Source organism: Orycteropus afer, unplaced genomic scaffold (genome assembly GCF_000298275.1).
Source record: "Orycteropus afer afer isolate SDZICR_OR568_19922 unplaced genomic scaffold, OryAfe1.0 scaffold00042, whole genome shotgun sequence".
Taxonomy (NCBI): Eukaryota; Metazoa; Chordata; class Mammalia; order Tubulidentata; family Orycteropodidae; genus Orycteropus; species Orycteropus afer.
Window position 1 is genome coordinate 5,638,245 of NW_006921629.1, and position 16,980 is coordinate 5,655,224.

The 16,980-nt window shown below is 44.5% G+C and overlaps 1 protein-coding gene across 1 annotated transcript in view; it reads left to right on the plus strand.

Annotated features, from left to right (window-relative positions):
- Window positions 1-16,980, plus strand: part of LOC103194024 (galectin-9) — a 34,609-nt gene that overhangs the window by 15,119 nt on the left and 2,510 nt on the right. Inside the window, exons 3-10 of the mRNA XM_007937353.1 lie at window positions 4,525-4,726; window positions 9,872-9,982; window positions 11,003-11,098; window positions 12,764-12,799; window positions 13,389-13,439; window positions 13,886-13,927; window positions 14,381-14,469; window positions 14,628-14,790. Coding sequence (XP_007935544.1) covers window positions 4,525-4,726; window positions 9,872-9,982; window positions 11,003-11,098; window positions 12,764-12,799; window positions 13,389-13,439; window positions 13,886-13,927; window positions 14,381-14,469; window positions 14,628-14,790 — 790 coding nt within the window. The remainder of the gene's footprint in view (window positions 1-4,524; window positions 4,727-9,871; window positions 9,983-11,002; window positions 11,099-12,763; window positions 12,800-13,388; window positions 13,440-13,885; window positions 13,928-14,380; window positions 14,470-14,627; window positions 14,791-16,980) is intronic.

A 16,980-nucleotide genomic window follows, 5' to 3' on the forward strand; every position in this document is an offset into this window, starting at 1 on the left:
TCTGTGTTTTCCTTGATCTGTCTCTCACTCCGTTGAAGATACCTAAATATAATTCTTTTGAATTCTTTCTCAGGGAGTTCCAGTGCTGCATCTTCCTCAGGGATGTGTTTTGGGTCTGTATCCTGGTCCCTTGTTTCCTCTACTTTATCTTGTTTCTTTGTGTGGATTGTGATGCTTTGTTGTCTCTGAGGCATTGTGACATTTTTGTGTTTGTATTTAATTGGTGATTGTATATTGGAGTGACTTGCCCATGATTTTTGTTTTCTTTGTATGTTATCTACACAAGCAGGGTACTGTGCTCCTCTATTCACTAGTTGACAGCACTTATACACTCACCACCTGTCTCTTTTCCTGTTGTCAGCCTCTCAAATGTCCCTGCCAACCTTGGCAAACAGAGCCTATTATTAGGTCCCTGGAATCTGAATGAGAATGTTATCACTTTAAAATCCAAAATGGTTGCCACTTGTAAAGATTCAAAATGGCTGTGCTCTTGGTCACTTTAAATATTCAAAATGGCCACCACTTGTAAACATTCAAAATGTCTGCACCCTTGGTCACTTAAATATCCCAAATGACCACCACTTGTAAAAATTCAAAATGACTGCACCCTCAGTCACTTTAAGTATTCAAAATGGCTGCCACATATGGCCAATCAAAATAGCTATGCCCTCCAGACAGTGGAAAGTCAACAGCTCAGACTATCTCCCTCCTTGCTGTTTCCCTTCCTGGTCATAGACCACCAGAGTAGTCATCCCTGTAGCCCTTGGTGACCAGGGCTGATCTTTAGGTCAATTCTCAGGTCCCAATACCACTTGGAAATATTCAGGCTGTTGGTCCCGTCAGAGTAGCTGACAGTCCACAGCTCCGACTGTCCCTGTACTCATTGTTTTCGTTCAGGTTTTTCCACTAGCTGGTGCCTAATCCACTTCTGTATAGTTTCTTTCAAACCTCAGGGCTCCAGGAATATCTTCTGTATCCCTGTCAACTGATTTTTCTTTTCTTTGTTGAAGAGGGTCTGTGTTGCTTGTCTGTCTATTCCTCCATCTTACCAGAAGTCTGAACCATTCTCTTTTTAAGAAGAATGTGAAATTTAGATTTTGTGGATCGAGTCACTTGGAGCCTCCTTTTCTTCTAGGATTCCCAGAGGGAGGGCAGGCTGGGTCTGGGACTGAGGCTCAGGGCCATGGCATTTTCCTCTGAGCCCTGCTAACTGAGGCCTCACAGAGAAACCCAGTGTGGAGGACTGTGTTAGCATTCTGTCGGCTGGAAAGGTTTGGAACTTCCCTCTTCTCCACAGACGAATCAAATGGCTTCCCTGTAGGAAATCAATAGAATATCTATCAAGGCCTCTTCTGGGTTTGGTGCAGTGCTGGGCTCTGCAGGGGTACAGAAAACTAGAAGAGGGAAGTGTGGTCTTCTCCCTGAAGCAGCACTCTGTGTTGGCTGGAGAGTCCAGAGTAAGCCTGGCAAAGCTGAGTGATGCTCTAAGCAAGTTTGAGTTCAGAGCGGGCAGAAGGAGACAGACCTACCTCTGTGGAGAGCCTAGGCCCAAACTTGGTTTTAGGAGATGAGTGGGAAATGTCTGGGAACAGAAAGGAAAATGTTTATTGAGCTAGTTTGTGTGCCAATTTCCTTCAAATTCTTTTAATTCCTCACCTTAGTGCCATAAACCTCAAAAACCAAACCCACTACCACTAAATTGATTCTGAGTCATGGTGACCCAATAGGACAGAGTAGAACCGTGCCATAGGGTTTCCAATGGTGTAAATCTTTATGGAAACAGACCACCTCATCTTTCTCCTGAGGAACAACATGTGGGTTCAAACTGCTGACCTTTCGGTCAGCAACTCTTTAACCACTGCACCACAAGGGTGCCTCTTCTTAGAGCTGTAGCTACACCCAAAAGGCAGTTTTGATACTGAGGGGCTTTCTCCAAGCAGAGGGAGAAGAAAACTGTATTTGTTTCCTCTGGCTGCCATAAAAATACCACAAACTGGTTGGCTTGTAAGAACAGAAATTCACTTTCTTACAATTCAACCTGGAAGTCTGAATTCAGGGTGTTGGTAGGGCCGTGCTCTAGGGGAAGATCCTTTCTTATTTCTCCTGGCTTCTGGTAGTCCCGGGTGTTCCTTGACTTGCAACTGCACCTTCATATGGCCATCTTTCCCCTGTCTGTCTCTGTACATCTCTTCCCTGCCTCATTTAATCACCTTTGCAGGAGGTGGGACACATTTGTTCTCAAGTTGTCTGACTTGGTGATCCCATGTGTGTCAGGGTTTCCAGTGGCTGATTTTTTGGAAGTAAATCACTAGGCCTTCTTTTGAGTACCTCTGGGTAGACATGAACCTTCAACCTTTCAGTCAGAAGCCAAGTGTGTTAACTATTTGGACTACCAAGGGACTGCAGGAAGACAGTCACCCCCTCTCCTGGATGCAGTAACTTGCAGGCTGTGGGTTCAGTGGTGACCCCAAATGGCCAACAGTGCAGAACTGGGGCCTGAGTCCAGGCCCATCTGGCTTCAGGGGCTCTACTTCCACACCTCACATGTTCCTGACATAAACCCCAACATCCAGTGTGGGAAAGATGCTCATATTAAAAGTTGTCTTGCCTGGAAAGCTAATATTTATTCTATGCCTCATGTTTTAGACATTATTTTTGTAGATATGTCCCTATCTATTTGACATGTTCTTTAATTTTGTTCTTTTCTTTTGCAACTGAACTATGCTTAACAACTTCCATCTAAGATACAAATATGTAGTTAGTTTCCAGGACCTATGCTTTTGGTTGCTAGTGTCAACACTTTTCTTTAACCATTTTCTACTCATTCTTAGAAAATAATGCTGCAAGGCCAAAAATGCAATAATTGCACAAAAACACACAAAGTCCACATTAGGTGAATAAAAAGGATGCCAATCAATTAGCCTCTGCCACACGTATGCAAGCCCCCAGAAAAATGTGAATCAAAGGCTCCTGTTGCTGGTCGAGTTCCAAAATAATGACTAGAAAGTCAGTTGTAGCTCAGATAGAACTTTAATAAGGGAATAATTTGTAAGATGGAGACACATGGGGCCAGAGGCAACACCGTGTGTGTCTCCCTGAGCCTTACAGGCTAGGGGGCTTTATAATAGTTTTAAGGCTGTGGGGAATGGGATTCATAAGACCTTATGCTGACAGGTTACAAAAAACCCTGACGCTTTTGCGAAAGTCAGGAAGCGGAACTAGGCTGCAATAAATTCCTAATGATAAATCTCAGCTTCCTTCAGTCTAGGTGCATGTGCAATCTCTTTCTAAGATGGAGTTTGTGTGTTTCAACATGGATGCCACAACTTCTGTGCAGGTGTATTCTGCTGTTTGCTCTTAGTTGGAGTCTTGGTTTCATCTTAAATTTGCCACCTGCAAAAAGGACATGGAGGCCTCATATTCTGACCTCCTCTAATCCCGCAAGAGGAAGACAGAATCACCATCAATAGCCCAAGGCCTATTCCTGCCAGGCCAGACATGCTGCCTCCCTCCAGCCCTTTCTCCAACTGTTCCTCCCAAAGCACCCACCACCTCTCTCCTGGGTTCAATAATTCGCTGCAGTGGCCACACAGAACTCACAGGTTACGGGCTTTATTAGGGAAGCACCAGGCTACAATTCAAGTTCAGGAAAAACAGTCTCTCTTCCAGCCTACCGTCCTTCAGCCAACAGTCTCTCACAGTCTCTTTCCCAGCAGTGCTGGTCCCTCAGTGTCTCACTCAGCAGCATATGTCTCTTTCAGGAGCACGTGTCTCTTTCAGCAGCACGTCTTCCTCAACCAGCAGTCAGAGAGATTCTGCCTCTAGGAGGCCTCCTTTTGGGCTTGGCAGAGTGGCCAAACGAGCCAATCATAGCACCAGAACTCTAAGCACCTGAGAGAGAACCTCCCAAAACATTGCATTGTGCCACGCCCAACAGAAGTAACCCAGGTGGATAACATTTACAATCAGAAGCTCCTCAGTTGCTCATTCCACCACTGAATTTACAATGACTTATGGGTAGAAAAGCCATACTAAGTAATTTACTACACTGCACCATCTTAGTTCATCAGGCAGTAAAGGAGGGCTAGGATGGGAAGGCTCTAAAACCAGTTAATGCTGACCATGGGTAGTGGGCTTGAAAACACCTCAAAAATGGCCTGTTATGAGGCAACACCACCTAAGTAGTAAACTTACATTTGTGTGATTTCTCTTGCAGTGTCCCTTCGTTGGTCTCAGGATCTGAGGAATGTCATTGCCCTGTCCTGTGAGCTATTTCTGTCTTGGGTTTATGATCTTAGGAATGTGGTTGCAGAGGCAGGATTCTTCTGTGATTATGGCTTTGAGTATAGAATAAGGCAATGTTTAAATCGAACAAGATTAATATGGAGCTTTAGGTTATGAAGTTAAAACACATAGTCATCTCCCAGAAATTCTAGTGTGTCTATACTCTTACACTCTGAGATCCTGTCCCCACCACTGGCAATAAACCTTGCTACAGAAGGGTATTTGATTTCCCTTACCTAGGTTTGCTGTGAACTTTCAGACTGGTTTCAATGAAAATGATATTGCCTTCCACTTCAACCCCCGGTTTGAAGAGGGCGGGTATGTGGTCTGCAATACGAAACAGAATGGATCCTGGGGGCCTGAGGAGAGGAAGTTCCAAATGCCTTTCCAGATGGGGAATTCCTTTCAGATCTGCTTCCTGGTACAGAGCTCAAATTTCCAGGTGAGTAGGAATAGCATAGTGCCTAAGGCACTTGACTGCTAACCAGAAGGATGGCAGTTCAAACCCACCAGCTACTCCTCGGAAGGAAGGTTGGGCAATCTACTTCTGTACTGATACCACCTCGGAAACCCAAGGAGGGGTCACTATGAGTCGGGGCGACTCAACAGCACATAACAACAACAGGAACCCTCCTACTTCTCCCCTAACCCCATCCCCAGGCTCCCAGTCCTCCCATCCCTCACAGCCCCATCAGATTGAGTGAATGGACTTTAAGACTCACATTCATTGAGATCAGGTGATAGCAACACTGTTATACAAACACAAGACATTGCCTTGTAAGTTCCTTACCAATGGTTACACAGTCTCTTTGCACACCTTCACCTGCATCAAGAAGTTCACCTACTGCTTCTTTTACTCAGAAAAGCAGAACTAGCTACATCACCATGTTGTTTCTTGGCCTTGTGCATCTTTAAAGGGAGCTCGGGTGGCACAGTGGTTAAAGCATTTGACTGCTAACCAAAAGGTTGGCAGTTCAAACCCACCAGTCACTCTACAGGAAAAAGACATGGCAGTCTGCTTCCATAAAGATTTGCATCCTTGGAAAGCCTTTGGTACAGTTCTACTCTGTCTTATAGGGTCCTTTGAGTCAGAATTGACTCAATGGCAGTAAATTTTGGCATCTTAGGCAAAAAAATATACTTACTGTTGAGTGGACTCCAACTCACGGAGACCTCATGTGTGTCTGTATAGCACTGTGCACTACAGGGTTTTTAATGCTGATTTTTTGGAAGTAGATCACCAGGTCTTTTTTCTGAGGGACCTTTGGGTGGACTCAAATTTCCAACCTTTTGTTGAATAGCCAAACACATTAACCATTTGTACCACCACTTGTCTGTCAGCTTGTCATATGCTGTTAGCTTGTGTGTTGCTGTGAGGCTGGAGGCTACGCCATCAGTATTTCAAATACCACCGGGGTCACCCATGGTAGACAGGCTTCAGCAGAGCTTCCAGACTAAGACTGACTTGGAAGAAGGAAGGAGCCATCCACTTCTCAAAGAATTGACCAATGAAAACGTTATGAATGGCAGTGAAATACTGTCTGATATAGTGCTGGAAAACTTGATGAACAGCCCTGAAACACTGTCTGACGTAGTGCCGGAAGATGAGCCCTTCAGGTTGGAAGACACTCAAAATACAGCCGGGGAAGAGTTGCCTCCTCAAAGCAGAGTTGATCTTAGTGGATGTGGATGGAGTAAAGCTTTTGGTCCTCCATTTACTGATGTGGCACAACTCAAAATGAGAAGAAACATCTGCAAACATCCATTAATAATTGGAGCATGGAATGTACAAAGCATGAATCAAGGAAAATTGGTACTTGTCAAAACTGAAATGGAATGCATAAAAATCAATACCCTAGTCATTAATGAGCTGAAATGGACTGGTTTAGGCCATTTTGAATCAAACAACCATATGATCTACTATGCTGGGAATGACAAATTGAAGAGGAATGGCTTGGCATTCATCGTCACAAAAAAGGTTTCAAGATATATCCTGAAGTACAATGCTGTCAGTGATAGGGTAATATACATACCCCTACAAGGAAGACCAGTTAATGCTACTATTATTCAAACTTACACACCAACCACCAAAGCCAAAGACAAGGAAATGAGATTTTTACCAACTTCTGCAGTCTGAAATTGACTGAACATGCAATCAAGATATGTTGATTATTACTGGTGATTGGAATGCAAAAATTGGAAACAAAGAAGAATATCACCAGTAATTGGAAAATATGGCCTTGGTGATAGAAATGACACTGAAGATTGCATGATAGAATTTTGCAAGACCAATGACTTATTCATTGCATATACCTTTTTTCAGCAACATAAATGGTGGCTGTACACATGAACTTCACTAGATGGGATGCACAGGAATCAGATTGACTACATATGTGGAAAGAGGCAATGGAACAGCTCAACATCTTCAGCCAAAACAAGGCTAGGAGCTGACTGTAGAACAGACCATCAACTGCTCAACTGCAAGTTCAAGTTGAAGCTGAAGACCATTAAAACAAGTCCATAAGAACCAAAATATGACTTTAATTACATCCCACCTGAATTTAGAGACCATCTAAAGAATAGATTTGATGCATTGAACACCAATGACTGAAAACCAGAGGAATTGTGAGATGACATCAAGAGCATCATCCATGAAGAAAGAAAGAGGAAGAGGAAGAAAAAAGACAGAAAAGGAAGAAAAGACCAAAATGGATGTCAGAGGATATTATGAAAGTTGCCCTTGAATGGAGAGCTGTTGTTGTTGTTGTTGTTGTTATGTGCCGTCGAGTCGGCCCCGACTCATAGCGACCCCTCCTTGGGTTTCCGAGGCAGTATCACTACGGAAGTAGGATTGCCCAACCTTCCTTCCGAGGAGTGGCTGGTGGGTTTGAACCACCAGCCTTCTGGTTAGCAGTCAAGTGCTTTAGCCACTATGCTACCAGAGCTCCTTGGATGGAGAGTAGCTAAAGCAAATGGAAGAAATGACAAGATCAAAGAGCTGAACAGAAGATTTTTAAAGAGCAGCTTGAGAAGACAGAGTCAATTATTATAATGAAATGTGCAAAGGCCTGGAGTTGGAAAACCAAAAGGGAAGAACACACTCAAGCTGAAAGAACTGAAGAAAAAATTCAAGCCTTGAGTTGCAATATTGAAAGATTCTATGGGCAAAACATTGCATGATGCAGGAAGCATCAAAAGAAAAATGGAAGGAATACACAGAGTCACTGTACCAAAAAGAATTGATCAATGTTCATCTATTTCAGGAGGTGGCATATAATCAAGAACCAATGGTATTGAAGGAAGAAGTCAAAGTGGCACTGAAGTAACTGGTGAAAAACAAGGCTACAAGAATTGATGGAATATACATTGAGATGTTTCCACAAACAGATGCCATGCTGGAGGCACTTACTCATCTATGCCAAGAAATTTGGAAGACAGCTACCTGGCCAACTGACTGGAGAGATCCATATTTGTACCCATTCCAAAGAAAGGTGATCCAACAGAATGTAGCAATTATTGAACAATATCATTAATATCACCCACAACTAAAATCTTACTGAAGATAATTCAAAAATGATTGCAGCAATATATTGACAGAGAACTTACAGAAATGCAAGCTGGATTCAGAAGGTGACATGGGACGAGGAATATCATTGCTGATGTAAGATGGGTCTTGGGTGAAAGCAAAGAATATCAGAAATATGTTTACTTGTGTTTCACGGACCATGCAAAAGCATTAGATTGTGTGGATAATAACAAATTATGGATAACACTGAGAAGAATGGGAACTCCAGAACATTTGATAATGCTCATGAGAGGCCTGTACATAGACCAGGAGGCTGTCGTTCCAACAGAACAAGGAGACACTGCGTGGTTTAAAATCAAGAAGGGAGTATGTCAGGGTTGTATCCCTTCACCATATTTACTCCATCTCTATGCTGAGCAAATAATCTGAGAATCTGGACTATATGAAGAAGAATGCAGCATCAAGATTGGAAGAAGACTCATTTACAACCTAAAAATATGCAGACAATACAACCTTGCTTACTGAAAGTAAAGATGACTTGAAGCACTTACTGATGAAGATTAAAGACTACAATCTGCAGTATGGATTATATCTCAAGATAAAGAAAACAAAAATCCTCCCAATAAGACCAGTAAGCAGCATCATGACAAATGGAGAAAAGATTGAAGTTGTCAAAGATTTCTTATTACTTGGATCCACAATGAACACCCATGGAAGTAGCAGTCAAGAAATCAGACATTGTATTGCACTGGGGAAATCTGCTGCCAAAGACCTCTTTAAAGTGCTGAAGAGGTTATCATGATAACATTAGGAAAAGGGAGGACACTGAATTGTCCACTTAAGATATAAATGACAGAGGCTAATACCAGTATATCCACAATATTGCATTACCATTAACACCAAACACCAGGCTACAGATAAACACATAAACATCTGAGAAGATCAGATGGGGGTCCGTGAACAGGATAAATAGATAAATAAATAAATAAAGTGCTGAAAAGCAAAGATGTCTCTCTGAAGACTAAGGTGCACCTAACCTAAACCATGATATTTTTAATTGCCTCATATGCATGTGAAAGCTGGACAATAAATAAGGAAGCCTGGAGAAGAGTTGATGCTTTTGAGTTGTGGTGTTGGTGAAGAATACTGAAAGTACTATGGACTGCCAGAAGAAAGAACAAATCTATCTTGGAAGAAGTGCAGCTGGAATGCTTCTTGGAAGAGAGAATGGCCAGACTTCGTCTCATCTACTTTGGTCATGTTGTCAGAAGGGAACATTCCCTGAAGAAGGATATCATACTTGGTAAAGTGGAGGGTGAGAGAAAAAAGGGAAAGAACACCCTCAACAAGATGGACTGACACAATGGCTGCAATCATGGGCTCAGGTATAGCAAGGATCGTGGAGCTGACACAGGACCAGGCAGTGTTTCATTCTGTTGTACATGGGGTCTCTATGAGTAGAGCCAACCCAATGGAACCTAGCAACAACAACTACCACCCAGGGACACCTCTTGGAAGTCCAATTCCATCCCTCTGCTATAGCGCCTCTTCCGCTCCAGGTCCCTGATAATGTCTAGTTTTCTGCAACAGTGTACCAGTCTTTACCTAGGTCCTATTTTAAGCCATTGCAAATTACTTTTGCAAGCAATGTCTTTCAACTTGGTAAACTGAGTGCAGGAGAGTAAATTGCTATCCATGCTTGGCTGTGTGAATATGGGAATGGCCACACACTCAGTGTAAAACCTGGGGTTGCCTTTCCCCTGCTCCCCAGTGAACATCCCTACTGGTGATGCATAGGTAATTAATACCCCAGGTGAGCTGTGATTAGGAAGACAAACCTACTGCAGTAAATCAACGAACACACCATGAGAATTCAATTAAAGCCAAGTATAGATTTGGTTTGTATGCGCTTTGGATCCCATGCGCATTCCTGTAACTAGCACAGGATGGATGTGAAATTTGCCTGGGGCTTACTTTCAGGAAACAGGGGGCCAGGAGGCTCAGGTGTGCTCCTCCACCTGACCTAGAATTTCTCTCCTGGAATTTGCACTCCTTTGGCAGGTGACAGTGAACGGGAACCATTTCTTGCAGTACTCACACCGTGTACCCTTCCACCGAGTGGACACCATTTCCGTCAACGGTGCTGTGCAGCTATCCTACATCGGGTTCCAGGTCAGATTGTCCACCTGGCACCTGTCCCGGGGGCTGTGTTGGGCTCAGTCTAGCTGTGCCTAGACTCTGTTGGGTGGCCTTAGAGAACCAGCCTAGTCTTCTGCCCGGGTGACTTTGGGTACACACTTCTGGCTCCCGTGTGCTGGTGTCGGCTCTCCTCCTTCTCTTTCTTCATACCCTTCCTTGTGTCATGATCTCTGTCTTGAGCAGCTGCCTAAGTCATGAGACTCTTCAGCCATTTGTCTCTGTTACTTTCCATTTCTGCCCTAGTTAGGAGGCAGTGTGATTCCAGAAAGAGCCCAGGCTTGGGAATCAGGCTGAATCCAGCTCAAATTCCCAGCTCAGCCATGCTCATTGGCTGTGGGGTCCTTAGATGAGTGACAGCCTCTCCCAGCCTCAGTATCCTCATCTGTAGAATGAGCATAATCATTGCCTTCCCATGGGATATTGTGTGGCTTCAATGAGACAATATATGTCAGAGGGTCACAAAATAGACCCCATGGGCCTCACAAGGGACTATCTGACCCCTCATGTTTTAAACATTTTAAATGTGTTGCCAATGTCTAATAGATCAGGAGTTACCGCAGGGAAATCTGGATCTCTGGTGTTTCATGAAAAATGGGAAGATTGAGGTATGCTGGATCCACATTCTCATAGCTGGATTGGAGCTGCTGCTGTCACAATGAGCATTTGAGTAGGCTACCCTGGGATGAGTAAAGCACACAGTAGGCCCACAACACAAATGGGTTCCTGTCCCTTTGGTCCTCGTCTCTCCTGTTCCTTCCCTACCCACTCTCTCCCCTATGGGATGGGAGAGAGACCTACAGCCTGCTGTATTCACTGGTGTCTAATTCTCTCTCGCCCTCTGTACCACCATCCTCATTCCTCTGCTTAAATCAAACATTAAGAACTACATTCAAGCCCAGCTTGTTCCCATCTTGCCCCTCGCCTCGCCTTTCCATTCTTTTTTTGGCTCCATTAATACTTGTGTCCTCTCTGTGGTGCTTTTTGTTTTAACAGAACAGCTGTGCAGCCCCCATGCAGCCCTTCTTCTCCACGGTGCAATTCTTGCAGCCTGCCCATTTGGCCCCCAAGCCCAAGGGGCGCAGACCAAAAGTGAGCAAGCCTGGAGGGCTGGGGGGCTGAGTGGTGGCAGGGAAGGAAAGAGGGTGTGAGGGGCAGGTTCCAACTGCAGGCCACCAGGATCTTCAGGCCTCATCATGTCCACGCAGGGGCTCCTTGCCTCCATCTACCTGGCGCCTGCGAGTTGTCCTTGGCTCCTCCCACTTCCTCTTTAATATCTCTCCACTATGTCAGCTTCTTTCCCTCTGTGCAGGCCACCATGATTCTTAGTCAAGAGGACCATGGCCTGATTCCCCACTCCTGCCTCCCGTGCACCCACTGCCTCAGTGACCTTCCTATAAGCAAATCTGATCACATCCCCTCTGCTTAAAAATCTTAGTGCCCCAAGCCTTCCAAATAAAGCCTAAATTCCCCAGTAGGACATACGGAATTCTTCCCAGTCTTCCCATAACCTAGTCTTACTTTTCACCCATGGAGCTCATCCAGCCTCCACTGCTCATAAACCCTCTCAGGTATCACACTTTCTCACATACTGTCCCCAGTGCCAAAAACAACCTTTGCCCACCTCACCTCCCAGCAGACTCCTAACCCCTTCAATACTCTTCCTAAATGTTGCTCCTTTGTAGAGTTTTTCCTGCCTGGGAGATTGTTGAATGTACCCCTTTGTCTCCTCATGGACTTTGTGCATATCTGTGCCATGTTATGTTGTCATTTTGTTTACCATTCTGTCCTCATCGCTGCAGCCTCACCTTTCTTATGTCCATGAGCCCCTTAAGGGCTGGGATCATAACTTGTCCATTTATGAACCCCCAGCACTTTGCCCAGTGCCTAGTGTGCTCCAGGGACTCAAATAGTGAATGTGGACAGTAGTTTGCACAGGCAGGGCAGGCAGAATGGGGGACCAGCGAGGACAAGAACAATTTGCTGGGTGGAGACAGGATCCAGGACAGAAAGGGAAGTGGCATCCACCCTTCCTTTGACCACCCAAGAAGTGAGGGCTGGGGGAAGGGAAGTTCTATTTACCCAGCCTTCCTATGCCCCATCATGGTATAGATGGGGTACCTGCCTTGTGCTACAATGACTTCAGGACTGGCAAGCTCCAGGGAACCTTTAAGGGACAGCCTAACTTTGGCCTTTCCTGGTAAGAATGGACATAGGATGTGTTGGGTACATTCAGACAGTACTGGGTACTATGTTGGATTTTACCACTTGCAACCTTGGTAAGTATGGGCAAGTTGCTTAACCTTTTTGAGCCTGGTTGCCTCACCAGCAAAACAGGAGCTAATGATGCCTCTCTCATTGCAAAGCATGAAAGCCCAGAGCTTGACATGTAGTAGGCCTTCAATAAATGCCAGTTCCCATCTCATGGGTGAAATATGGCATGGTTTTTTGCCTTTGGAGCTAATGAAGGCTATTTGGTTGATATCAGACCTATCCTTCTTTCTCTGGGGGAGCCAATAGGAATATTCTCCCTTCGCCAACACCCAACCCTCACTCATCTTGTTCCATAACCATAAGTGTACCTGGGATGGTGTGTGAGAATCTGGGTGCCATGGGCTCAAAAAGGCTTACCTGAGAGCGGGAAAGGAGCAGGAAGGCATTTCTTACCATAAGAACTCACCTAGAATTCAGCCATCATCTGTGCCCCTCATGTGGTGCCAACAATAATTACCATTTAGATTTTCTCATCCCTTTCAGCCTCCAGGCATTTGGCCTGCCAACTCAACCCCCGTGGTAAGTCTCTTGCTCTCTCTTCAGATTCTTTTAATTTCTTCTTGTGGGTTAAAGTGACAAGGCAGGACCAGGCACTGGGTTTCCACCATGGGGAGGGAGGAGAGCCAAGGCCAGACCCCTTAACCATCTGCCTGGCTTTGGTGGTGGCACTGGATAAGTTGCTTAACCTTTCTGGGGGTTAAGCTTGGAGTAGGAAGTGTGGGAGGTAGGGGAGTGTGGTTTGCTCACCCTGATGAATGGGGAACCAACCAAATGGGGATTGCTCAAGCCTCTTTCCTTCTGCGGGCAGCCACAGAAGACTAAGACCCCAAATTTAGCTCTTCCTGTAAAGTGAGACTATCCTGAGAGAAATTTCCCTGAGAAGAAAGATGGTCCAGAGGCCTCAAGTGTAGCCTATTTCATCTCCAGGAACTCTCAGTTTGTACCCTGCCCCATTGCATTGAGAGAAGAAACACTTCTACCCACTCATTTTGGGAGTCCAGCCATAGCCATAGATTGCCAATACACCCAAGGTTAAGTTACCTCAGAGGTGCTCTCTGATGGTAAGTGGTGGTGAGAGCTTGTTAAGATGCCAATTTCTTTCTTCCAGTCTCAAACGTTCATCCACACGGTTCATGGCACCCCTGGACAGATGTTTCCGGTTGCTGGACAGATGTTTCCTGTAAGTCTGAAAATTCTGGTCAGCCCACAGCCCCATCATTTCCACCTCCACCAAGGACTTAATTCCCTAGAGACCTAGCACTGGAAAAAAATGATTAAGCAAGGAAGATGAGATTATTTGAGGCTGGGCCCACTGCTCCAAAGATGTGCAGCTTAGACTTTCCTTGGGAGAGCAAACATTCTAAACCAGGCTGTACTTACCCAGTGCTCAAAGGGCAGATCCTTTAGGAACTACTAGGAAAATTGATGGGGTCCAGGAACATAGCTGGATATTCCGTGAAGGTCAACATGAGAAGGCAGGTGAATGGCAAAACTCAAGGGGTAGAAGCCTCCTGACCTCAGCCCCATATCAGAACATCCCCATTAGAGTGTGCGGGTGCCTGTGTGTGCACAGCCTCATTGAATGTCCTGGTCTCTTTTCAACAGAATCCTGCACCACCACCTACGGCATACCCTAGCCCAAACTATGTAAGTGGTTTCTCAGGGAGGGACAGAGGCTTTGCTTGTCTTAGGCAAAGTGGAATATGAAGGGCAGCATGGGGGTGACCCACTGGCCTTGCAAAATTCAAAGCTGAAGTTTCTAAAAACAGCCAAGTATATTAGAAGACTGTTGAAAGGAACGTGTGATTTTAAAACGGTCTCTTCAACATGATCAAATCATGTGGCTCCCCTTTTTCAGCCCAGGTGTCTTTTTGTGTCCTTTCATGATGGCTTAAGTGCATTAATTTGAAGAACACTGAAAAGTTTTCCTTTGGTATTTACTAGACCAAGTAAAGATAGTGTGAGGTGCTTTCTCTAAACTATGTTACTCATGGGCACTGCTGCCAAGCTTGGACATGGAAATCTGTACAAAATTCCCCTCCTCCAGTGGCTGGGGGAGGCTCTGGTTGCTACTGGCTGACCTATCCCCTCCTCCCACAGTCGCTGCCTTACTTCACTGCCATCCCAGGTGGGCTGTACCCATCCAAGTCCATCATGGTGTCAGGCACTGTCCTGCCTAATGCCCAGAGGTAAGCTGGGGCACCAGGTCTCTCAGAGATAAGAGAGGCCCCCAAAGCCATTCTGGCCAACCCCCTAACCTGGGTAGGCTGAGGAGGAGGAGGAAGAGAGGGACTGGGTTCCAGACCTCAGTGAGCAAAGGAAGCCAATGTGAGCTGCCCACCTGCAGGTTCCACATCAACCTGCGTTCTGGGGGTGACATTGCCTTCCACCTGAACCCCCGCTTCAACGAGAATACTTTGGTTCGCAACACCCAGATCAACAATTTTTGGGGGCCTGAGGAGCGTAGCCTGCCTGGAAAAATGCCTTTCCTCCGTGGCCAGAGCTTCTTGGTAAGGGGCTGCTTCCTGGAGCACAGAGGGGCTTGTGGGAGGCAAAGGGAGGAGTGGGGTGGAGGAGGCCTGGGCATACTTTGAATGGGATGGAGGCTGATGCTTCTAGGGTGAGGGTTGGGTCTAGAAGAAGGCAAAGTAGCCAAACAATTATTATTAGTGTTATTGTTATTTTCAGTTTTATTATTATTATTGTCCCACACAAGATTTTTACAGATGAAGAAACAAACTCACAAGTGCAGGTAACTTGCCTGAAGTCACACAGCCAATAAATGCCAAATCAAATCTGTAAATGAAATGTCACCCATTCACTCACTCAATTATTCAAACTAATTCATTTATCAACTATTTTATGGAGGGCCACTTCTTGCAAGAAGCATCCTAGGTGCTGAGGACACAGCCATAAAAAAAAATTGACAAGGTCCTACTCCCATAGAGTTTACAATCTCAGTAAGGAACAAGAAAACAGTTGTACTAACAAGATCATTGCAGATAAGGACTGGTGCTTGCAGAAGGCAACAGAATCCTGGGGTGCAGTGAGCCCCAGAGCAGAGAAGCAAGGATCTCAAGGGTGGGGGTGGGAGAGCATTCATAGCAGTAGAGAACAGTTAGAGCAAGTATGACAGTCATGGGCGTGGCCTGTCAAGAAAGAGCAAGGCCAGGGACTGCGAGGTAGAGAGTGAAGGCAGAGGTGTGAGGTGAGGATGCTGAAGGTCTCAGGACAGAGCAGGCATTTTCAACCCTGACAATACATTCAGATCACAAGTGAGCTTAAAAAAAATCAATGCCTGGACTCTACCCTAGAACAGTGAGGGAATGAGCCTGTAAAATATGCTCCACTACTCAGCAACCAGCTCTGGTGGTGTAGTGCCTAAGGCACTTGACTGCTAACCAGAAGGCTGGTGGTTCAAACCCACCAGCCACTCCTCGGAAGGAAAGTTGGGCAATCTACTTCCATAGTGATACCACCTCGGAAATCCAAGGAGAGGTCGCTGAGTCGGATCCCACTCAATGGCAGTGAGTTTGTAACTATTTATTTTTAGCAGGTCAGACTTCAAAATATGGTAATACAGGAAAGGGCAACCTATTGTATATATCTAAAAGTACATGTGAAGAGTTAATAAACTCAATAAGTGATAAAGTCCAATCAGGTATTTTCACTGAAATAAGTATAGCTTGATATTTCAGTTTGTTTATAGATTCCACTCCTGACCTTTCTTAGACAAATCAATTAAGTATTGTTTTAAGATATGTGTCTCCAGGAGATGGAGAATCTGACAAGCGATTTATCACATTTACTAGCTTAAAAAGTCATACCAGTGAATAAATTATGTGAAGTTTGCAAAACTGATTTTTCTAAGGGCAGAGGCCAGTCCTATGACAATGCTACCAATATGTCAAGGTATTATAAAGGCATGCAACAGAAAATTTTAGAATGTAATGAATATGTCATTTTCATACCATATGTTGTGCCTTCACTTAACCTTGTAGGACATAGTGCAGTAGATTATTGTCCAGAAACAGTTATTATTTTTTTTCTACTGTTCAGTTTTGCACACATTTTTTGCTGCCTCTACTCACACTGATGGGCAATTCTTAAAATATTTAAGCAATTGACTGAGTATTAAAATATCTTTCTAAAACACATTGGGATGCACATGGTATGCAATCCTGGAATTGTACACTCAGATTCTAGACACCTTAGAAAATATTGCAAAGGCTAGACACAAAAAAGAGATACCAAAAGAGAAAACATTGCCAACAAAATGCAAACACTAGAGTATGTATTTATGTTGGCTATGTGGAATAATATATTGCAACATTTTCAATGAATGAGTCAATGAGTCTCTCCAAGATTCAGTAGCAAATTTAAAGACATACATGGATCTCTACCAGGGTATGTACATAAGTTAAGAGAAGATTTTAACAATTTTTCAAAATACAACAAAATAAATACAGTCAAATACTGATTATCAAGCAGTTCACTGTCACAGAAGCATTAGAAATAAGTAAATGATGGAAGTCCTCCAGAAGTATTGAGTACCAGTGATCAATTTCACATAATCACATACTATATCATCACAGACACACTTGAATCTGGAATGAAAGGAAGAGCAAAGTGTATGAAGTTCTTGCAAACAGATTTCCTTCTTAAATGATGTGGATATACTTGATGAAGAATCCATGAAG